The 24932-nt window shown below is 42.8% G+C and overlaps 1 protein-coding gene and 1 long non-coding RNA gene across 7 annotated transcripts in view; both read right to left on the bottom strand.

The window, feature by feature from the left end:
- LOC137234181 (uncharacterized) overlaps positions 1-5047 on the bottom strand; it is a 771296-nt gene extending 766249 nt beyond the window's left edge. The window contains exon 1 of the long non-coding RNA XR_010947721.1: positions 4518-5047. This is a non-coding gene — a long non-coding RNA (uncharacterized lncRNA). The remainder of the gene's footprint in view (positions 1-4517) is intronic.
- Positions 5048-17136: 12089 nt separating this feature from the next.
- LOC137235446 (protein transport protein Sec24C-like) lies at positions 17137-24165 on the bottom strand. 6 transcript variants are annotated; one of them, XM_067758443.1, is made up of 9 exons: positions 23945-24165; positions 23451-23883; positions 23160-23386; positions 22870-23099; positions 22487-22812; positions 22145-22433; positions 21906-22089; positions 18359-18676; positions 17137-18292 (listed from the first exon to the last, which is right to left on the bottom strand). In XM_067758443.1, the coding sequence occupies exons 3-4, from the start codon at positions 23303-23305 to the stop codon at positions 22928-22930; spliced, it is 318 nt and encodes a 105-aa protein (XP_067614544.1). In that variant the 5' UTR covers positions 23306-23386; positions 23451-23883; positions 23945-24165; the 3' UTR covers positions 17137-18292; positions 18359-18676; positions 21906-22089; positions 22145-22433; positions 22487-22812; positions 22870-22927. The 6 variants fall into 6 exon arrangements, with proteins under 6 accessions (XP_067614544.1, XP_067614543.1, XP_067614540.1 ...); XM_067758442.1 differs by having other exon boundaries at positions 17141-18292; positions 18352-18676; positions 21906-22046; XM_067758439.1 differs by having other exon boundaries at positions 17142-18292; positions 18352-18676.
- Positions 24166-24932: the final 767 nt, after the last annotated feature.

The raw sequence follows: 24932 nt of genomic DNA, 5'->3' as shown, positions 1-24932 counted from the left end.
TATTTTATTGCATAGCGCATCGATCTTTGAGCCTGGGCCTGTGGCCATTATTGTGCAGTCATCGGCGTAGGAAACGATTGTGACTCCTTCCGGTGGTGAAGGTAGCTTAGATATGTAGAAATTAAACAAAAGTGGGGATAGGACACCACCCTGTGGCACCCCTTGTTTAATTCTCCTTGGTTTTGATGTTTCGTTTCTAAATTGCACCGATGCCTGCCGACCGCCAAGATAATTTGCGGTCCATCTTTTAAGACATGGGGGAAGGGTAGACCTTTCCAGGTCTTGCAGTAACGAGCCATGGTTGACCGTATCAAAAGCTTTTGATAGGTCTAGCGCTACGAGTACTGTTCTATGGTGGGGGTATTGATTTAAACCGCAATTTATCTGGGTGCTAATGGCATTTAGCGCGGTGGTAGTGCTATGGAGTTTTCTGAAGCCATGCTGATGAGGGGCTAGCTGCAAATATGCTTGGAAATAAGGGATCAAAATGGCTTCAAGCGTCTTTGCCACTGGCGATAGGAGAGATATCGGACGATACGACTCACCTATGTTAGCTGGTTTCCCAGGCTTTAGTACCGGGACCACCTTGGCCATTCTCATGGAACTTGGGGTGGGGAGGGAGGAGATGGCCTGAAGGTTTAATGTGGCCACATAAATCGTTCCCGAGATGGTCGGGCTAGTACCTTAATGGTGCTGTGGTACCGGAGCGTACCGGATCTGTATCCGGCAAAGGACCATCACATCGATAACACTCCCCAAAGCCTTCGGGGAGCAACCTTATCGCTACAACAACAACAACAACAAGCGAAAAAACACAAGCAGGTCCTTGGTGAACTCCATAGACAGGCGTCGGACCTTTATGTCGGGAATTGCCCGGTGAATCCAGTACTTGAAGAAAAATATCCAGAACTCGCGGAAGAGGAACGCATACCCCCCGGGGAAACGCGTGTCACTCTTGCTCAACTTCGTTCTGGATACTGTAACAGGTTAAACTCTTACCTATCCAGAATCAACCCCGACATACAAAATGTATGCCCCGCTTGCAATGTGTCCGTCCCCACATAGTGTCATGTCTTTAATTGTAATGTGGAACCAACGCCTCTAACGCCCCTTTCCTTATGGTCCACCCCTGTTGAAACGGCAAGTTTCCTTGGACTCCCGTTAGAGGATATTGATGACAATTTGTGATCGGTCGCGGCTATTAGGTGGGGCGAGCATTGCTACAACAACAACAACAACAACATAAACGCGAGACCGCCTCCATTTCCGCTATCGCGGTCTTTCTTGTGGACATTATACCCAGAGCAGGTGTGCAATGCAGATCTTGCTGTGATTTTAGTCTCTTGAATCGCAGCAATGCGGATGTTGTGCCGCTTCATGAAATCGACTATCTCCGTAATCTTCCCAGTTAGTCCATTACAGTTTAACTGCAGAATTCTTAAGTGCATAAGGGGAGACGTCGCCACTCTGGGGGTAAGTGACGGGTGACTACGCCTGGGTTGTGGAAGGCCAGGACGCATACTACGGGATGCCCTTGGGCGTGAACAGCAAGGAGCCACAAAAGATTTATAAAAGTTACGTGGACGTCGGGTTTTGGGATCAAGCCCAGAACAACCAGTCCGATGCAACCATCCCTTGCACGATACACACTGAACAGAGTATGACCGTCCTAAAAAGATTCTTTTCCGGCAGATGCAGCAAAACCATTTCTCAGGACCGGGTCAGGAGACGGACCCGGATTGTGTTCGATGCCTTCCCGGAGTAAGAGAATATGGAGCAGTCCTGCTGCAAGGAGCTGCTGGGAGGATGACAATTTGTTGGAGGGACGAAACAAATTAGATGGGGTCACACTGAAATGACAGTCCTTGATCGGGAAAAATCCCGAGTCGCTCCGGTACATAGAACCGACTGCCTTGGGAAGCGTCCGAGTCTCGGTAGTAGTGCAGTTTACGGTACCCACCCTAAAGTTGGGCCAAGATTTTCGAGTGAGGTATCAAAAGACGCGTATTAATCTCGAGAAAAATAATCCGAAGGCGGAAAAGAAAAATTGTATCTGTCCGGAGATATTTGCAGTTGGGGTTGGCGATTCTAATGTGGTTGTTGTTGTGTTTGTACCCATAAAAAAAATGTGCATCACCGTGGCGGTAGCCACGGTTATACCACACACCCGGACTTGGCATGGCGTAGCCCAGGGTTATTTTTTATAAGCGCGGCCGAAGGCCGCCAACGCAGAAAGGTGTTCTGCGCAAAAATACTATGGATCCCACCCCCGGTTTCGGAGGACCCGCGGGTCTTTTTTCGGTTTTTCGTTAATATCTTTTGAACGGGTAAAAAAAGTTAACTTCCGCTTTCGGTGGGTACCGTAAACTGCACTATTACCCGAGTCTCAACCTCAGTCCCAGTCCTAATCCCAGTCCCAATCCGTGCCTGGTTTAGTTCCCGGAAAAAAGCATCGTAAATACTAATATAGGCAAATTTATATACCAAACTATCAGACCCAAAGCAAAAAACAACCCGGCAGACCTTGGTCTGCCCTAAATTTGTTCTATTGGACCCAGGACCAGGAATCCGAAAGCGGAAATTAAAAATTTTATTTCTGTTAAAAGATATTTCCAAAAAACCGAAAAATTTCCTCGGAGAGCTCCGAAGCCTGGGGTGTGATCCATAGCATTTTTGCGCAGAACACCTTTCGGTAATTGTCTAGTTGAGGGGTCGACTGCTAATACGCTACCAAAAATATCGAGAGAGGTGTCAAACGTCGCGTCTTGACATCAGTATTAATAATCCGACGGCGGAAAATAAAAATTTTAACTCGTTCAAAAGATATTAACGAAAAACCGAAAACAGACCCGCGGGTACCTTCGAAACCGGCGGTGGGACCCATAGTATTTTTGCGCAGAACACCTTTCTGCATTGGAGGCCTTCGGCCGCGCTTATAAAAAATAACCATGGGCTACGCCATGCCAAGTCCGCCACGGTGGTGCACAATTTTTTTTGTGGGTACAACACCACAACAACCACATGAAAATCGCCAATTTCAACTGCAAATATCTCTGGACAGAGATAAACTTTTTCTTTTCCGCCTTCGGATTATTGTTCTCGAGATTAACACGCGTCTTTTGACATCTCTCTCTATATTTTTGGTAGCGTATTAGCAGTCGACCCCTCAACTAGACTATTACCAAAATTACTCTGGGTGGGTCCAAAACCGGTTTGGAGACCAAAACTATATCCGCGCAAAACACTGTTACCAACAATTTTTTTTGTGGGTACCACAAAAGCCACAAATCATCAAAATTACAACAACCATATGAAAATTTTCAATCTCTTTTGCAAATATCTCCTGATTGTTGTTTTCGAGGTCAATACGCGTCTCATGACACGTTTTTTTATTATTATTATTATTATGACACCTTTTTATTATTACTATTATAACACCTTTATTTTACTTTTGGAGTAATAGTCGAGTGCGGAAAATAAAAATTTTGGTAATTGTGCAGTTTAGGGGCCCCACCCTAAAATTGGGCCTTTCTTTTTGAGCGAGGTATCAAAAGACGCGTATCAGACGCCGTTAAAAAGATATTAACGAAAAACCGAAAAAAGAGTTCCGGGTACTTCCGAAACCAGGAGTAGGATCCATAGTGTTTTGCGCAGAACACCTTTCTGCGTTGGCGGCCTTCGGCCGCGCTTATAAAAAATAACCCTGGGCTACGCCATGCCAAGTCCGGGTGTGTGGTATAACCGTGGCAACCGCCACGGTGATGCACAATTTTTTTTGTGGGTACAAACACAACAACAACCACATGAAAATCGCCAACTTCAACTGCAAATATCTCCGGACAGAGATAGAATGGTAATAGTCTAGTTGAGGGGTCGACTGCTAATACGCTACCAAAAATATCGAGAGAGGTGTCAAAGGACGCGTCTTTACATCAGTATTAATAATCCGAAGGGGGGAAAATAAATATTTTAACGCGTTCTAAAAATATTAACGAAAACCCGAAAAAAGACCCGCGGGTACCTCCGAAACCGGGGGTCGGATCCATAGTATTTTTGGGCAGAAAACTTTTCTGCGTTGGCGGCCTTCGGCCGCACTTATAAAAAATTACCCTGGGCTACGCCATGCCAAGTCCGGGTGTGTGGTATAACCGTGGCTACCTCCACGGTGATGCACAACTTTTTTTGAGCGTATGAACACAACAACCACATGGAAATCTCCAATTTCAACTACAAATATCTCCGGACAGAGATAAAATTTTTCTTTTCCGCCTTCGGATTATTGTTCTCGAGATTAATACGCGTCTTTTGACACCTCACTCGATATTTTTGGTAGTGTATTAGCAGTCGACCCCTCAACTAGACAATTACCCCAAAATGTGATCAAACTAAAGCCTCCTGTGGGTGGCATGTTTTTTTAGGATCGGAGGATTACCCACCAACCGCGCCCAAACAATGAATACAAGTAATTTTCCCCATCGCAACTTAGGCAAATAATTGGTAGTAATCGCAGTACAAACCTTCGGTAAAACTAGCACAGATGTTTAATAATTCATTTAAACAGTAACAGTACCAGACTAAGCCAATCTTTGGATATTAGAAAGCCTAATTCACACAAACTGCAAAATATTTATAAAAACACATTGGCAAGTTATTTAATAACGGCTATCTTAATATTCATAGGTAACATTATTAGTAATGACATTTCATCGTAGCTAGAGTTGGCAAATGTCTAACTACCCGGCAAGAACACTGACGTTCCTTTGAGACGACATTTGATAATCAGGGGCCCTATTCAGTAACTATGAGATTTGAAATGTACATTTTTCTTTCATACAAATTATATGAAGAAAAAGTGTGCATTTTAAAAGTCACGGGAAAATTTTAGAATAGCACCCCGGAGTTCGGGGTAAAACTTGGTATCAAATGAAAGAGGGAGTTGTCCCGATCACAAATATATATATTTTAAAGTGGGCAAACTTATAATTTAAAAGTTATTTATTGTTAAAGTTTGCAAATTTAGCAAATTTCTATAGCACTTTAAATTACAATTTACATATCTTTCAAAACGGGAAATGGTAATAGTCTAGTTGAGGGGTCGACTGCTAATACGCTACCAAAAATATCGAGAGAGGTGTCAAAAGACGCGTATTAATCTCGAGAACAATAATCCGATGGCGGAAAAGAAAAATTGTATCTCTGTCCGGAGATATTTGCAGTTGAAGTTGGCGCTTTGCATGTGGTTGTTGTTGTGTTGGTACCCCCAAAAAACATTGTGCATCACCGTGGCGGAAGCCACGGTTATACCACACACCCGGACTTGGCATGGCGTAGCCCAGAGTTATTTTTTATAAGGGCGGCCGAAGGCCGCCAACGCAGAAAGGTGTTCTGCGCAAAAATACTATGGGCCGATTTCACCAACTCGACTAAGGCTAAAACTTAGTAGTGACTCAAGTTAGTCCAGATTTGCGGCTTAGTTTTTTTTCGGTTTCACCAACTTAGTTACTTAACGAAATTGACATACAACAAGCCTATCAGCTGTTTTACACATAGTAGTATTTTTGGCTACTCTTTAATTTCACGCAACCCAATCCATTTGAAATAATGTCAGTTACGGCTGTCAGCTGCGTATTGGCAACTTTTAATAAAATTATAATAAAAATAATAACATCTCATATCCGGATGTAAGCGGTTTTGGTAGTTATTTAATGTATGAGAGTGGTACAAGTGGTCTGCAAGTTTTCTGAATTCAATTGGCGCTAACACTGAGGAGACACTTGTGCACATGCATCCAGGTAATGTGCCACAGAAGCAAGCAATGCAAGAGCAACTACAACGTTGTATCTCGGTAAATTTATATTCGGTGCTGCGAGAATACTATCAAGGGAAGCATCAACAGGTGCCCGAGGCCACAACTGAGCCAAGTACACCCATTGAAGAAAGAGAGCCAAGCAGTAAAAAGCAGAAACTAAGCGAAGATGATGCGGGTAAGTAACATTGAATAAACGATTAGACAGGCTTGATCTGTATAAAAATATTGCCAAAAACACTTGGAGAATTCTCCAAAGCCTTTCTGGTCTTGTTTACAGAACGAACTAAATTTGTATGCTCTAAAACCTCGGACAGGTTTTCGCCATTGCAGCACAATAAAACCTTGCTAGCTGTAATAACTTAACTCTTTTTTTTTTCTGCAGCAACTTCGGGCGCAACATCAAGCACTGTTACAACAACAGCAGTGTCCCCTAATAGCGACAGCACCGGCGATTATATTATATTATTTGTTTCGCAAATAACCCATCTGCAACAGTTCCAGCAGCGCCGGCGCAGAAATGGCAGATAGAAAACCGGCGTGCATGTGAGTTAATGCGCGTCAATTTCGATGCACTTGTCATAGCAGCAAAGAAACACCCAAGTAACATCGTGCAAGCTTTATTACACTTTGTAAAACCTTCACGCCCAATAGTGTTGTACAGTCTTAGCAAGGAATTGTTAATTGACTTGTATGTAGAGCTGAAAACCAACTCTAATGTCACAAATTTGCATTTTACTTGAAATTGTCTACGTTACTATTAAATATTGCCCAATCGCACACCTCCTGAAGTAAATATGAATGGTAATAGTGGTTACCTCTTGACTGGTTATAACATATGCTAATATTCTTAGTTTATTTAGAATGTGTAAACAATTATATTCAAATTAATAATATATCGGACAAATATATACCACGGTTTTAAGTTGAGTTTTGCTGTAATTCTTTTTAAATTGGTTTTACTTCCTTTAATTGGAAATAAAATCCACATTCACACCGTTTGGGTGCACCCTTTTCCAGCCACATCCAATTAACATAGCGATTACCCTTACCTAAAAAGAATGGTTGCAAAAAACTAAATACAAAGCATAGTTGGTTGCTCTTTAGTGCCAGGCCCACGTTTTATGATTGTATCGAGTAGCAAGCGATTTGATGATTTTATTACGGCTCTGGATTTTCGGAACAATTGCGGCTGCGTGCTCACCAAAATGTAGATCCTGATCAAACGTCACACCCAAGATTTTGGGGTGTAGGACAGTCGGTAGAGTAGTGCCATCGACGTGGATGTTCAAAATGGTCGACATTTGGGACGTCCATGTTGTAAATAAGGTCGCGGCCTGGGTCTGTGGCGATAGTGACTCCTTCTGGTGGTGAAGGTAGCTTAGATATGTAGAAATTAAACAAAAGTGGGATAGGACACCACCCTGTGGCACCCCTTGTTTAATTCTCCTTGGTTTTGATGTTTCGTTTCTAAATTGCATCGATGCCTGTCGACCACCTAGATAATTTGCGGTCCACCTTGGGGGAAGGGTAGACCCTTCCACGTCTTGCAGTAACGTGCCATGGTTGACGAAATAATGCCCCTATTACCGTTTACAACTCAACTCTGATTGGGTTGAAATTTCGCAATTTGGTATTACGGATTACAACTCAACCTGTCAAAAAAATGTCGGTTGAGTTGTCTAGTCTAACAACTTTTTGTGGCATTACCGTTTACAACCTTGTGTTGGTGTAGTTGTCAAAGACGTCAAAATCTTACAACTGATTACTAGCAGTTGTCTCATATAATTTTGCAGTTGTTTTGAAAAAATGTTAAGTTTTAGAAGACGGTTCACCACCTAATTTTTAACAAAAATTTTCAAAGTTGGTATAAAAAGACACGTTTCGACCTCCGATTTAAGAATCCGAAAACAAAAATTAATAATTTTATTTCTGTCATATCATTTCGGTTCAAATTTTCATGTGGTTGTTGTATTATGCCAGATTTTTTCTACACACTAATGCAGAAAGGTGTTGGATCTACCCAGGGTTATATTTACAAATCGCGGGCAAAGGCCGCCAACGCAGAAAGATGGTCTGTGCAAAAAAACTGTGCATCGGACCTCATATTTCGGAACCTCTCGGGCCATTTTGTGAGTTTTTGTAAACATCTTTCGACAGAAATACAATTTTTAATTTCCGCTTTCGAATCCTAAAAACGGAGATCGAAATACGTCTTTTGGTACCACCTTTGATAAGAATTAGATGGTGCAAGGTATCATAAAACGTTACCTAATAAAAACAAAAAATTGAAAGCCGATAGTTAAACCTTTTTTAATCAAACAATAAACAACAATTTTGTATGGAAAAAACAACGTTTAAACGAAGGATTACATTGAATATTTTTTTTACTAAATGGAGCGACATTCCGTAGTTGGACGAGGCTGGCCGCAGTTCGGATGCAGCCAAAATAGGCGAATAATGCGAAAATGAGTCCCATTGATACTAATTACTACTCCTGGGAATCCTGTTTTAGAGTGAAATATTATTGTTGCTGTTTGGGTTTTAATCCACTTCGCACAAATATGCTCCTCAATAATATCTAAAACCAGTCCAACACCAAAATCATTTCCACAGCATATTTGATAGCTGCCGTCAGCAAGGAATCGGAGTGTGGCGCATAATTTTAAAATACGAAGGCGTATGCAGAAATGGTCCTTAATTTTGTTTAGTAATGAGCAAAATGCTTCCTTTCAAATCTGCAAAATAACTTCATGAGAAAGCTGATCATTTGTCACTTAAACATTTTCTTACTTGGTGCTTGGTAGTTCCAAGGAATTGGAATGATAACGCGAATGTTTTCCGCATTCGCGACATGTCAATCACCAACATTTTCGCCGTTATAAAATATATTTTCATATAATCTCCGTTTTGCTTTTATTTCGTAAATGCTTAAATTTCCTCCACAAATTGATCAGCTGTTCATTTATCTGTCAAATCATCACTTTCTGAAGTTGGCAACTCAATTCAACTTCAACTGAAATAAGTTGTAATTCGTAATACCAAACAGGAGTTGAGTTGTCTATCAGGGTCAGGTGGCAGGAGGGATGTAGATGTTGATGATGATAGGCCTTGACGTTCTAAGACATTGTCCCAGCGGTCGATGCCAGGATCAAATATATGATATTGCACAGAGTGGTGTATGATAAACGTGAGGCCGCCTCCATTTCCGCTCATGCGATCTTTTCTGTGGACATTATACCCAGAGCAGGTTTGCAGACCTTGCTGTGAGTTTAGTCTCTTGAATCGCAGCAATGCGAATGTTGTGCCGCTTCATGAAATCGACTATCTCCGTGATCTTCCCAGTTAGTGCATTACAGTTTAACTGCAGAATTCTGAAGTGCATAGGGGGAGACGTCGCCACTCTGAGAGCAAGTGACGGGTGACTACGCCTGGGTTGAGGAAGGCCAGGACGCAACTGCTGTTGTTGTCCTGGGACTGGGCGTCCTTTGGCAAGCATTGGGGTTTGCGACCTGGCAACATGGCGCAATGATACCCGTCAGGGGTTGCCGTCGCGGAGACGCTAAAGCGTAGACTAGGGGATGCCCTTGGACGTGAACAGCAAGGAGCCACAAAAGATTTATAAAAGTTACGTGGACGTCGGGTTTTGGGATCAAGCCCAGAACATCCTGTCCGATGCAACCATCCCTTACACGAGACACACTGAACAGAGTATGACCGTCCTAAAAAGATTCTTTTCCGGCAGATGCAGCAAAACCATTTCTCAGGACCGGGGTCAGGAGACGGACTCGGATTGGATTCGATACCTTCCCGGAGCAAGAGAATATGGAGCAGTCCCGCTGCAAGGACCCTCACTAGGGTAGGCACCTTGTAGTTGGTGTGAGGGCTTAGCCGAACTCCATAGCGCCCGACTATGAGGCGGAGCTGTTTAGGACTGACATCTACGCCGTTTCGCCTCATAGGAGGGCGGCGGGATGTCGGTGACCAAGAACTGCCAACCCCCTAATCCAGGGTGTTATGCGGACCGTGCCTATTGGACGATTTGTAGCCAGGGGACAAATTCGGCAGTATTCGAACGGAGCCTTCCCGATACCGGGCCATCTCGGGAAGTAGTTATGGCCTTACCGCAGTAAGGGGCGCTGCTGTGGCGGACGGTTCTTTCCCCGTATATAATACTGGACCGCTGAGCCCGCCTTGTCGGGCAGGTGGTCGTACGACCAAGATGAACAACTCATTACCTGAATGTAATAAGGAGGATGTAAAGAGGAGGACTGAGTCGCAATCCAAGGACGACAAATACGAATTAAGCGATGCGTCGGACTCGGGGAGCGAGAGTAGTGCTGATTCAATGAACTCCGTGTTGGAGAAGCACACAAATGAAAACGGAGTAGAAGAGTGGAGAAGGGTACGGAGCAGAGGAAGTAAAAGAGCTCTCTCGCAGTACAGTGCAGCACTAAGAATTGTACAACGCTTGGGAGCAGTGGTCGACCCAACAGAAGTGGAGATCGAGCGCTTGGAATGGGCCCATGAAGCGGTAGAAGTAGGTCGAAGGCAGTTCAAAAGATTTGCTGCGAGAAACCCTCGGTTCTGCAACCGGTACGAGGAGGAAGAAGCGTCGAATGGCAGAATGAAGAGGCAACGTTCGGCAGAAGGCGACAAGCCTGCTTTCAAGAGGCAGAAAGGACCCAGTCCTAGAGCCGCGAGGCAGGGCATTCGCATAGACAAGACAAGAAGGCCCAAAGCTGTAAGACAGATGGGTTCCAATAGCAAGGTAGCAACTATCTCGAAAGCTGCCAGTCAGAGGGAAGTTCCAACTACGGAAGTAGGAGATAAGCCAAAGGGAGATAACGCTAAGACTCCGGCTTTCTCGGAGGCGCTAAAGGGAGTTAACGCGAAGACTCCGGTGTTCTCGGAGGTTCCAAAGGGAGATAACACTAAGACTCCTGCTTTTCCCGAGAAGATGAGTGATGTGGCAAAGCAGTCACTGACTGTGGCGCTGGTTGATCGTAGCAGTCCGTTCGGACAAATGACTACTGAAAGATGGAGATCTGTGGAAAGGGAGCTTATTAGCTTAATGCTTAAGATGATGCGGGAACAACCAAGTAAGCCTCTTCCAACCTTTGATTGGGGGGATGGTATAATGGTGTGAAGATGATAGCGTGCGACAACATCGCGAGCTTGCGGTGGCTGGAGGAAGTCGTTCCAAACCTCCAAAGGCAAGGCACGAACGCGCGGTTTGAGGTGGTGGATAAAGCGCAAATCCCCACGGTACCAAAAGTTAAGGTATGGATACCATGCGTGATGAAGTCGGAGGATACACTGCGACTTCTGCAGAATCAGAATCCGAACATACCGACACGGGATTGGAAGGTACTTACTGTATCTCGGCCTACCGAGGATGGTCAGTTCTACATCTTTCAAATAAACAAGCAGGCGGAGGATATTTTGTACACCCAGCTTGGCAAAATGTCCTTTGGCACTGGCAAAATTTACATGCGACTCAGGAAAAGAAGTGCCGAGGATAAAAATCCTAACACGCTGGAAGTGGGCGAAGTCGAAAAGGACCTCAGAAGCCTAAGGGAAAAAAGACAGGTGGAGGTCCCCGACGTCACCACGAACGTGCTAGAAGAGGACCAACCGCTAAATGGTGCTGTGACTCGCACAGAGGAACACACGGCACAACATTCACGAGGGGCAGAAGGGGGCCTCGAATACTCTAAACCAAAAGGGCAAGAGGAGGACGACGACGTCAAGACGAAGGTGCTGGAGGGGGACAAACAGCCCAATGGTGCTGCGAGTCCTACAGATAAACCTCCAACACAGTAAAGTGGCGTCGAGCGAACTCCTCCTAACCCTTGAGGAGGGTTCGTTTGACGTGGCGCTGATCCAGGAGCGGTGGCTCTCATCGGGAGGAAAGGTTTCTGGACTTAGCGCGCGCGGGTTTGGCGTTTACTACGCACAAACGGAAGGACGGGTGCCAGCTGTAGTAATGGTAAGGAAACAGCTGCATTCATATATGCTGCCTAATTACACCACCGAGGATCTCGTAGCGGTGGCCGTTGAGCAAAAGAATAAGCAGGTATTTATCCTGGCGTCCTGTTACATGGCCCATGCTGCGGAGGTTCCACCGATGGAGTGCAAAAGGCTAGTACAGGAGGAAGGGCGCAAAGGGCGGTTGGTCATAGGCGCAGATGCAAATGCGCACCACAATGCGTGGGGAGGAGCAGATACGAACGAGAGAGGCGAATCTCTATTTTGTTACATCCTGCAAACCAATTTGCAGAGAGCCAACAGGGGAAATGTTCCTACATACATTGGTCCAACATCCAGCAATGTTCTGGATATTACATTGAGCTCCGAGCGTGATATATCAAGGTATGATTGGATGGTTCTCGATAGACCATCCTTCTCCGACCATGCGTATATAAGCTTCAGCATCCCACTAAAGAGGGTAGAGAAGGGAGGAACCTTTAGAAACCCTAGGACAACGAATTGGACTAAATTCCAGAAACATGTAGAAACGAAACTGGGACAACCCAAAGAGGTTGCTAATGTAGAGGAACTGGAGGAGTCGAATGAATTCCTAACAAGGACGCTTATGACTGCGTATAACAAAGCTTGCCCTCTAAGAAGATTCAGAGGAAAAGCAAAGCCGCCATGGTGGAGCAATGAGCTGAGTCTTCTAAGAAGACAGGTAAAAGAAATGTTTAAACTCGCAAAGACCGCGGAAAGCGAAGCGTGTCGGGACGAGTACAGGGATCTACTGAGGATCTACAAGCGTGAAATTACCAGGGCGAAGAGAAACTCATGGAAAAGTTTCTGTACGGACATAGAGTGCTCCAGTGAAACAGCACGGTTGAAAAAAGTCCTAGCAAAGGGAAACATAGTCCAGGGACTAATAAAGAAAGAGAACGGGGAATGGTCACGTGATAGTGAGGAATCCCTTGAGGTGCTTCTCGATACACATTTCCCATCGGGAGACGGTATAGAAGAACCAGCAGACATCACTCACACTTCGATCACGGAGCTAGTGGTGCCGGGCTTGGTGACCGATACCAAGATCGAGTGGGCAGTGAAGACGTTTTCTAAGTTTAAATCGCCGGGCCCAGATGGTATATTCCCGGCCATGCTACAAGTCTCAAGTAGGGCGGTCGTGGAATGGCTTAAAATAATATTCGATGGGTGCATAAGACTGAATCATGTACCGCACTCTTGGAGAACTGCTCGTGTAGCTTTTCTACCAAAGGCGGGGAAGATCGGTCACGTGTATCCCAAAGACTATAGACCCATTAGCTTAACATCATTTCTGCTCAAAACCTTTGAGAGGCTGATAGATGTGTACATAAAGTCCAACGTGGATGAAAAGCTGCTCTCCACAACACAGCATGCGTACACCAAAGGCAAGTCGGTAGACACCGCATTGCATAGGGTGGTAATAAGCATAGAGAAATCCCTGGAATATAAGGAGTATGCTCTAGGAGTCTTCTTGGACATTGCCGGGGCTTTCAATAATGTTGCAAAATGAGACGTCCCAATTAGATTGGGCGAGATTAAGCGAATGCGAGAGGTGCACATGATCGACCAAGCAGAAAAGATTCAAGCGCGGGGCTGTAAAGTGTCGAAGATTATGTGTAGGTCTTACAACCTTAGATTAACACAGTTGCTTCTATCATTAAAAAGAGAGGACTGTAGACTCATGACGGGTATTCTGACTGGACACTGCCTTCTGGCGTCACATGCCTTTAAATTAGGCTTGGTCAGTGATAGCAGGTGTAGGAAGTGCGGGTTGGAGGAGGAAACGATCGAGCACGTTCTGTGCTCGTGCCCTGCACTTGCCAGGCTAAGACTCCAGCTATTAGGAGTGATACAGCTGTCAGATCTAGAAGCAGCAAGTGGCTTAAGTCCTAGGAAGCTTCTAGTATTTGCCAAGAGGACGCAGTTATTTTATAACATAGGTCCTGGTTTTTGATAGGGTTTTTCAGTTTGGTCGTTAAAACAAACTTCTGGTAACACTACGGACTCAATCAGTCTATGTGAGGTCCTCATGGACCGGCCAGTTCAACCTACCTACCTACCCGCTGCAAGGAGCTGCTGGTAGGATGAAAATTTGTGGGAGCGACGCAACAAATTAAATGGGGTTACACTGAAATGACAGTCCTTGGTCGGGAAAAATCCCGAGTCGCTCCGGTACATAGAACCGACTGCCTTGGAAAGCAGTCACTAAATATAATCAACATAAATTACAGTGTTTATAAAGTATTAAATTATTATTATTATTTGTGAATTTATTTGGTAACTTTTTCCTTAATAAAAATATATTTGCATTTATTTAAAAGTGATAAGTTTATACAGGAGCTTTCTCAACCAATTTTAACCAATGACGGCATTAGCAGCATTTTGATGTACCCTTTTGCAGCCACATCCATTGCACATAAGTTTGATCTTCTTCGCCTGGAAATAATATAAAATAAATGTTTAGTATGTTAAAAAAATAGTTTTTCTTCGCTGGTGCTATTTATTCTTCACTCACAGATGCAAAATTTTAGTGAGCACGCAGCCGCAATTGTTCCGATAATCCAGAGCCGTAATAAAATCCTCAAATCCCTTGCTGGCAGTACCTGGGGAAAAGATAAAGAAACGCTCATTACTACATACAAAGCAATTGGCCAGCGGTTTACGTGCTACGCGTCACCCATATGGTCGGCAAGCCTAAAAATTACCCCACTGGAAGAAGCTACAGGCCTGCCAAAATACTGCTCTCAGAATCGCCACGGGCTGCCTTCTTTTGTCCCCAGAACACCATCTACATAATGAGGCGAGAATATTCCCCATCAGGGAGAGAAATGAGATGCTAACCAAACAGTTCCTGTTGAATACCCAGAAACCTGAGCATCCCAACAGACATCTGATTGATGAGCCAACACCGCCTAGGGGCTTAAGGAGTCATCTCCGTAAGCATTTTGAGGAAATACGGCACCTGAGAACTCAGCCGTATGAATGAGGGTTATTAAAGGCGTTGGTTCCAAAAGGGGAGAAGAAGACGGGGCGGTTGCTGATGCTCGGCATTGCTACCAACTCAACTACGGAGATTGTAGTCATGAGTGGAAGCGGCCGTATGAGCTGGTGGCGCCGTGGGGCGTGGGTTGTTGAGCAGCAGAGCTGCTGAAAGGTAGTGAGGGGTGCTGAGGCGTAGACTACGGGGCGCCCTTTGGTTCGATACCTTCCCGGAGCAGGAGTATGGCGCGTTCCCGCTGCAGGTAACAGAGTAGTTGAGGGGTCGACCGCTAATACGCGTCCAAAAATATCGAAAGAGGTGTCAAACCACGCGTCTTGACATCAGTTTTAATAATCCGAATAATTTTAACTCCTTCAAAAGATATTAACGAAAAACAGAAATATTTCCCGCGGGTCCCTCCGAAACCAGGGGTGGGATCCATCGTATTTTTGCGCAGAACACCTCTCTGTATTGGAGGCCTTCGGCCGCGCTTATAAAAAATTACCCTGGGTGGGTCCAACACCGGTTTGTAGACCAAAACTATATCCGCGCAAAACACTTATGTTCACAATTTTTTTTGTGGGTACACAACATTACAACAACCACATGAAAATCGCCCACTTCAACTGCAAATATCTCAGAACTGAGATAAAATTTTTATTTTCCGCCTTCGGATTATTATTTTCGGGATTATTCGCGTCTTTTGATACCTCTCTCGATATTTTTGGTAGCGTATTAGCAGTCGACCCCTCAACTAAACTTTTACCCCGCTGCAAGGATCTCCTGGGAGGACGCAACAAATTAAATGGGATTAAACTGAAATGAAGCCGGACAGCACCGGCTGCCTTGGGATGCGTTTATAAATAAATATAGAGATATTGTTTTCCAATTACTATTCACGCATATTCACCTGGGGAATTGATTTTAGCATGGGTGCAGTCCATTGCCCTAATTACACGCGGAAAATTTGCCTTTTCTTTAAAAGCAGCCTGTGTTTCCAAGCGCTCCTGTTCCGTTTGAGGAAATTTCACAAAATCTGGTCGCAAGGATACTAGATGGTAGGAAACTAGCGTAATTGCACGTGAGGCACTTGCTTTGGAAACTCCGGAAAGGGCTGCCACAATTTGCTGAAAAGATCCTGAAGCATAGAACCGGAGTGCGATGAAAAATATTTGATGTGGCTGCTTTGCGTTGTTGCTGTAAACGAGAAGTAATTTAGGGCAACACTTATAAAATATGATGTAAACTTACCGTGCTCCAAGATAAATTTTGTCTTTTATTAAAGAAAAAAACAAACCAAGCAGCATCTTTGCACATACGAAATCGTTCGCGAAAGTCAACATCGTCATAATATTGGAAAAAGTCAGGACGCTCTTTAATTTTTCTTTTTCGTCGAAGCAGGATTACCTGCAGAGCTTCAAAATCGCAATCACTTTCACCAGAATCTCGAAGATCCATTAAATTTTTTACAAATTTGCCACCGAGAATACAAATAAGCCACTTCAGAGAAATTACAGATGTCAACAATAGCGGGGTTGCTATGTTTGCATAATGAAATAAGTATAAATAGTGCCATTTAATTCGACTCAAAATTTGTACTACAGCAACACTGTTGAAATTCGAGAATAAGCCAGCTAACAGGTAGGCTAATTTGCGACTTAGCTTAGTATTGGTGGTGAAACAGAAAAATTAAAAAATATGACTTAACTAAGTTAAGTCGAGTTGGTGAAACCTATGGATCCGACCCCCGGTTTCCTAGGTACCCGCGGGTCTTTTTTCGATTTTTCGTTAATATCTTTTGAACGCGTTAAAATTTTTATTTTCCGCCATCGGATTATTAATACTGATGTCAAGACGCGTCGTTTGACACCTCTCTCGATATTTTTGGTAGCGTATTAGCAGTCGACCCCTCAACTAGACTATTACAACGGGAAATATTCCCTGCAAAAACGCTCCACGTCATTTTACTGGTCATTTTACGGTCATTGTGACTTTCTGCAGCGGTTATATTCATAGTCACGTTTGCATGGGCGTGATGAACTTTTGTGACCAAATTTTCCGTTCCGTTCCTATTAATGTGATCGTGCATTCCGCTCCCACTTATAGGATGTGAGCATAGCACTGTGCTGCTCACACACGTCACAATGCTCGTCAAATGGCGGTCATTTTTCCGTCATTTCACTCTACATTTTCGAGTCATTTGACAATCAATTTTACTGCGGTTTTACCATTTATATAACCGCCATATAACGTGAATTTTACCTGCAGATTTACTTTACCTGGAGCAGCCATATGAATAAAATATGAACCAAAAAAATTGAATTTTCAATATTTATTATTTTCAATATTATTATATATGTACATGAACTTGGAACTTATATTAATCCAGTTCATATAAAACAGAAGAACTTTAATAATAAATAAACTCGCTTAATTGGTTTTTGTTTCCCAATTGAAATCTCTTCTAAGCGAGCAAAAAATAATTTTAAGCTTCAGAAAAAACTCCAATTATTTGAATAATCTACAACTTAAAGCTTAGTAGAAATTCAGATCAAGAATATTCAAAGGTGTCGAGGATCCGATTGCTGTCGTAATTGAAGAACTTAAAAATGTACGACTATTAATTGAGTCAGACTTATTATTGTTCTAAATCTAATCATTCAAGCAATAATTCTGCAACCCAAAGCAGGAGTATTGATTGGTTTCAAATCTAATTCCGACAGCAATCGTATCACATCCCTTATTATATATGTACGTGATATTGCAACTTAAATTAATACAATTGATATATTAATAATAACATAAACTCTCTTAATTGGTTTTTGTTTTCCAATTGAAATCTTTTCTAAGCGAGCAGAAAATAATTTTAAGCTGCAGAAAAAACTTCAATTATTTGAATAATCTACAACTTAAAGCTTAGTAGAAATTCAGATTACGTTTACTCTTTTTTCAAATCAAGAATATTCAAAGGTGTCGTGGAATCCGATTGCTGTCGTAATTGATGAACTTAAAAATGTACGACTTGTAATAAAGTCAGACTTATTATTGTTCTAAATCTAATTATTCAAGCAATAATTCTACAACCCTTAGCAGGAGTATTGATTGGTTTCAAATCTAATTCCGACAGCAATCGTATCACATCCCTTATTATATATGTACGTGATATTGCAACTTAAATTAATACTGTTGATATAAAGAAAAGAAAATACTTTAACAATAAATAAACTCTCTTAATTGGTTTTTGTTTTCCAATTGAAATCTTTTCCTGTGCAAGCACATCGCTAACCTGTGTTGGCAAAAGATATGATTATACTGTCTTCGATAGATAGTCGGACGAGGCGCTACTCGGCGAAGTAGAGATGACCGTTGTGTCGGTGGCAGCTGTTACAACAGCAGTTTCTAACTTTACACCATCCGTACAGTGTTATGAATGCTTCACTGCCTTTTCCAATTGCTTGGCGCCAGCAATTTTGCTGTTTGTAAAGCTTTAGCTGTAATGCAAATATATAGATGGGTTAAAGTGGTTTTCGTATGTTATTCAACAACTCACCCTATACCATCATCACAGCCTCCTCATCGATTTTGAATATGTGTACTGTTTCAGTATTCAGACCCAGTTCGTGCAACCGATTCATTCATATACTGTGGGTATTTGAGCCGTAGACGCAATGGAAGATATTTTGATTCTTTTTGAAATGTAACATTTGTAAACAGTTGGGTTTCTCTGCTGTCACCATCACCACTAGAGAGCTATTGAAGAAACGCTCGACCAAGATAATATGTGAGATTTACACGCATAGATTTCTTCCACCTTTTCACAGTTATTGACGGAGAAAATGCGAAAGCCATATTTACCATCCAATACCGAAATAGAACTGTAGAGGAAGAAACATTTTATAAAATTTAATAAAATCAAAAAATGATAGTTGTGCTAAAATGGGGTAACGTATTGTATGTTAAAGTATAACGAAGTCTCTGCAGCTTTGTCCTGGTGAAAATTGAGTTTGAATAGGTTTTATTCTTCATTCTTAGAAACATGTACGAAGGTACCTGGTAAGATATTAAAAATCCTCAACGCTTTTTTTGCTATAACTTAAAAAAACTCATATTCAAACTTCTGCTTAACTTCTACATATCAATATCTACTTTACCACCAGGAGTCACTATTGCTTCTACGCCTATGCTATTGTTTCCTACATCGATGAACTTTGTAATAAAATAAACAGCTATCTCCCCAATCTCTCCAGTTTTGTCGCCTCGCGAAACCTGATATTTTCATCAACCAAATCATCGGTGACCTTATTTAAAACATGCCAAATGTCGACCGTGCTTGGGAGCAGTGGTGGACCCAACAGAAGAGGAGATCGAGCGCTTGGCATGGGCTCATGAGGCGGTAGAAGTAGGTCGAAGGCAGTTCAAAAGGTTTGCTGCGAGAAACCCTCGGTTCTGCAACCGGTATGAGGAGGAAGAAGCGTCGAATGGCAGAAAGGGCCCAGTCCCAGAGCCGCGACGCAGGGCAGTCCCATAGACAAGACAAGTAGGCCCAAAGCTGTAAGACAGATGGACCCCAATAGCGAGGTAGCAACTACCTCGAAGGCTGCGAGTCAGAGGGAAGTTCCAACTATGGAAGTAGGAGATAAGCCAAAGGGAGATAACGCTAAGACTCCGACTTTCTCGGAGGTGCTAGATGGAGCTAAGACTCCGGCTTTCTCGGAGGTGCCAAAGGGAAATAACACTAAGACGCCGGCTTTTCCCGAGAAAATGAGTGATGTGGCAAAGCAGTCACTGACTGTGGCGCTGGTTGATCGTAGCAGTCCTTTCGAACAGATGACTAGTGAAAGGTGGAGATCTGTAGAAAAGGAGCTTAAGATGATGCGGGAATAACCAAGTAAGCTCCTTCCAACCTTTGATTCGGGGGATGGTATAATGGTATGAAGATGATAGCGTGCGACAACATCGCGAGTTTGCGTGGCTGGAGGAAGTGGTTCCAAACCCCCAAAGGCAGGGCACGAACGCGCGTTTTGAGATGGTGGATAAAGCGCAAATCCCCAAGGTACCAAAAGTTAAGGTATGGATACCATGCGTGATGAAGTCGGAGGATACAATGCGACTTTTTCAGAATAAGAATCCGAACATACCGACACAGGATTGGAAGGTACTTACTGTATCTCGGCCTACGGAGGAAGGTCAGTTATACATTTTCCAAATAAACAAGCAGGCGGAGGATATATTGTACGCGCAGCTTGGAAAAATGTCCTTAGGTACAGGCAAAATTTATATGCGACTCAGGAAAAGAAGTCGCGGGTATTAAAGTCCTAACACGCTGGACGTGGGCGAAGTCGAAAAGGACCTCAAAAGCCTAAGGGAAAAAAGACAGGTGGAGGTAGCCCACGTCACTCCGAATGTGTTAGAAGGGGACCAACAGCCAGATGGTGCTGTGAGTCGCACAGAGGAACACCCGGCACAACAGGTACAAGAGTCTGAAGGGGGCTTCGAACACTCTAAACCAAAAGGGCTAGGGGAGGACGACGACGTCCCGATGAAGGTGCTGGAGGGGGACAAGCAGCCCACTGGTGCTGCGAGTCCTACAGATAAACCTCCAACACAGTAAAGTGGCGTCGAGCGAACTCCTCCTCCTAACGTGCTGATCCAGGAGCAGTGGCTTCCATTGGGAGGAAAGGTTTCTGGAATTAGCGCGCGCGGATTTGGCGTTTACTATGCGCAAACGGAAGGACGGGTGCGAGCTGTAGTAATGGTAAGGAAACAGCTGCATTCATATATGCTGCCTAATTACACTACTGAGGACCTCGTAGTGGTGGTGAAATCGCCGGGCTCAGATGGTACATGTCCGGCCATGCTACAAGTTTCAAGTAGGGCGGTCGTGGGATGGCTTAAAATAATATTCGATGGGTGCATAAACTGAATCATGTACCGCACTCTTAGAGAACTGCTCGTGTAGCTTTCCTACCAAAGGCGGGGAAGATCGGTCACGTGTATCCCAAAGATTATAGACCCAATAGCTTACCATCATTTCTGCTCAAAACCTTTGAGAGGCTGCTAGATGTGTACATAAAGTCCAACGTGGATGAAAAGCTGCTCTCCACAACACAACAGGCGTACACCAAAGGCAAGTCAGTAGACACCGCATTGCATAGGGTGGTAATAGGCATAGAAAAAGCCCTGGAATATAAGGAATATGCTCTAGAATTCTTCTTAAGCATTGCCGGGGCTTTCTAAATGAGCGATTATTGATGGTCTTAATTACGTTAAAGTACATCCAGCCTTACCCAGATGGATCGACTGCATGTTAAACTGCAGTAAGATTACATCGCAATGGGGATTGTACGCGGCCACGAAATTAGTGGACAGGGGCACTCCGCAGGGAGGGGTGCTATCAGCTCTGCTGTGGACGCTGGTCATTAACCAGCTGCTTAGGGGATTCTACGAGGGACCAGAAAAACTTACGGTTTACGCAGATGACGTTGCATATGGTCTTGTTTATAAAGAGGTACAAGGTCCCTAATTGGACCAGGCCTAAGTTAGGAGGGGCGACCCTACGGGAGAAACCTTGCACAAATTATCTAGGAATGATCCTAGACAGTAAGTAATCATGGAAGCTCAACGTGGAGGAGAGGGTGAGGAAGGCTTCAACGGCACTTTATGCATGTAAAAGAATGCAAAAGAACCGGCATATACGATCAGAAGGAACTCGATGACGATGCCTCAAAACTAACAACCAAAAGCAATAATTATCATTTCACTGACACAAATTTTATAGTTTTTTTTTTCGGGATTTGGACACAATGTTGTTGTTTTTGTAGCGATAAGGTTGCTCCCCGAAGGGTTTGGGGAGTGTTATCGATGTGATGGTCCTTTAGCCGGATACAGATCCGGTACGCTCCAGTAACACAGCACCATTAAATTGCTAGCCCGACTATCTTGGGAACGATTTATGTGGCCGCATTAAACCTTCAGGCCATCCCTCCCTCCCCCCCCCCCCCCCAAAAATTGTTCAACACTGCCACGTAAAATCAATGTACTTGTTCTAGCATTAACACAACCTTTAAATAATTATAAACTATAAAAATGAAATTAATGTAAAACCTTGGAAAATGTTGAAACGTTCACCACCAACCTGACGTTCTTCAAAGTAATCACATTGACCCAAAACACTTGAATTAATATCATTAGCTGTAGTCATAACAGCACCACCACAAGCTTTCATTCTACGTTTCCAATCTTCTTCTGGTACATGAACAGCACAGAACATATCACGATCTGCAAAATACTGTGTATCAACATCACCAATTGGGAATTTAGAAAACACAACATTGGCGCCTTACTTAGCTAGTTTATTCTACAGAATACGCCATTCAGCATCAACAATTTTCTGATACTCTTGGACATTAGAGGACATTGCTGTGGCAGATCATTTTTCCAATAACACTTTGTTGCTCCTTTGATTGGCGCTTCGACATGTACAGCCATGTCATATTTTAGCATGCATAATTGTAATGCTTTACGTATAGCTTTAATGATGATACGTGCATGCACGCCTTCCGCAACATCTGGCTTAACTTGTTTTAAGATTTCACATGCTTAAAATACTACTGAAGTGGTGCCATCGCCGACCTGATAAGAGAAACATTTTTATTCTACACATTCTAATATAACAAAAAACTTACCTCAGCATTTTGAGATTTGGCGATGTCTACTAGAGTTTTACGGCTGGATTCACAATATCCAATGGCTTCCCCATCATTTGAAATTGTGGCCTTACCACTGGAATCAACAATATGCTTGTCAATACTACGTGAACCCAATGTAGTGCGTACAGTGCCACAATTGAATGCGAGGCATTGTTGGATATGAGTTGAGGTTTACCATGAGAGCTATCGGTACCCAAGCATTTTTTACACAAATACTCATGTACCCAATACAAGTTCAAGACATTCATATTTATCGAGACGCTGTCCGGTATGGCCCAAATGTTGGAAATATGCAGTTGGCACTGTTGAGAAAAAATATGGATCAATGAAGACAAGTAAAAGTGAAATATTTTTTTTACCATCTCTTGTTACTTTACACATTAGACATTGGAAACGACGACCAGCATCTACAAGTTGCTATTGAGCCTTGCAACGATTGCATCTAATTGCACCCAATTCACCAAAATTTACAATGGGTGGCTCATATTCACCCTCAACCGTGCGTGCCATTGGTGAGACGGTAAGTTTAATGGACAAAGCTGTTGTTTTTAATAGATCATCTGTTGCAGGTATGCAATACAAAGACGACCTGCAGAGAAGAAAGATCAATGTAATTGCCAAACAAAACATTAATTTCGATTATCGATACCTAACGTAACGTGGCGAGGAGTTACCCTGATCTTCTACCACATATTTTGTGGTCACCAATGGTGGTAATAAACCCTGTTCATTAGTAATAAAAGCACCACCAGCGCTATTTTTATTTTCAATGATAACGCTTATCGGATTTGGCATCTGATCGGGATCTAAACGGCGTTGGGCTTGATCATACTGTTGCGGCTGTTGATATTTACCTGTAACAGGTGCAGGTGGTTGCTAAAGAAAATAACACAAAAATAATCATCAGCAAATTTGTAAATTATTAGTTGTATTAACATACATTATAACCAGGACGTCCGGACGTGTCCGGGTATTGGAGGTTGACCCGGCTTGGGTGGTTGACTGAGCATTGGCGTCTGTCCAGGTTGCGTTGGTGGCATCATAAAAGCCATCAATAACAAGTGCCAAGAATATATCCGCGGCATACCTGCCGACCAAAATGATTCAGGGGGTTGTGATTGCCAACCTCACCTACCCGTGGCGAATCCTGTACCTAACAATTTGGTGTGAACAATTGGTGTTGGCATTAATTTGGCAAAATGCAAAAGCTTTTCATCCTTCTCCCATGACCATTCTGTCTTCTTTATGCTAGGATCAAGCCATTCGTACCAGCGTGCCTTACATTGCTTGGCAGATTTGCGGTGCAGCAGTTATGCAATACGTGACCACTGGTTTTTACCATATTTCATTACAGCTGCTTTGAGGATTTCATCCTGAAAGTTATCAATTTAGTTAATAAACGGCCAAGAGTAACCAGTCGCGTCAAATGCTTACCTCTGTGTTTCTCCACACACCATCTTTTATCATAATTCGCGGCATTGTGCTACATAATTGTGATGTCTTTCGATGAGCACAAAAATCAAATAAAAAATTGTTGTCGAAATAAACAGCAAAAATCATTGTATATTAGACTTTGGGAAAAATTTAGAATAGCACCCCTTAGTTAGGGGCAAAACTTGGTATCAAATGAAAGAGGGAGTTCTCCCGATCTCAAATATATATATTTTAAACTGTGCAAACTTATAACTTAAAAGTTATTTGTTGTTAAAGTTTGCAAATTTAGCAAATTTCTATAGCACTTTAAATTACAATTTACACATCTTTCAAAACCTTAATCCACATACATATCTATATAAATTGGCAACGATAAACTTAAATTGCATTTTTGTATATTTCACATTTCATTTTTGCATTGTTTTCACTTATTATAAATGTTTTTATTAAATCAATCGCGCTTTTGTAGCAACATGCACATATATATATATATATACATATATTTTATTGATGACATTACAAAGCTGTGCTGCCACATATATATTCGTATACACATATAAAATTTGTATAGAAATTTGCAAACTTTAACACCAAATAACTTTTAAATTATAAGTTTGCGCACTTTAAAATATATATATATGTGATCTGGAGAACTCCCTCTTAATTTTAAATCTTTCCGGAGATATTCCATTTAAAACTCACAAAATTGAAAAAATTTTCGACCACCAAATGTTTTGCTGTCTCTGCTGAATTAGAAATGGCGGATTTTTTTGCACGCAAAAATGACGTATTTTGCTATCCCTATAAAAATAATAGGTGCGAGAGAGCACGATACATTGTGGGAAAGCTAAATTTGTCAACATGCTATTTCATTTGGAGAATTTTTCATTCCAAATCGTCACCCCTGTCAAAATTTCGTGTGTCTGTGTGCGTTTTTGGTCACACGATTTTTGCAGGGTTTAGAATAAGGTGCCACGATTTTCCAACT

The sequence above is a fragment of the Eurosta solidaginis genome, chromosome X (genome assembly GCF_040869045.1).
Source record: "Eurosta solidaginis isolate ZX-2024a chromosome X, ASM4086904v1, whole genome shotgun sequence".
Lineage (NCBI taxonomy): Eukaryota > Metazoa > Arthropoda > Insecta > Diptera > Tephritidae > Eurosta > Eurosta solidaginis.
This window is presented reverse-complemented; position numbering and strand designations above follow the sequence as displayed.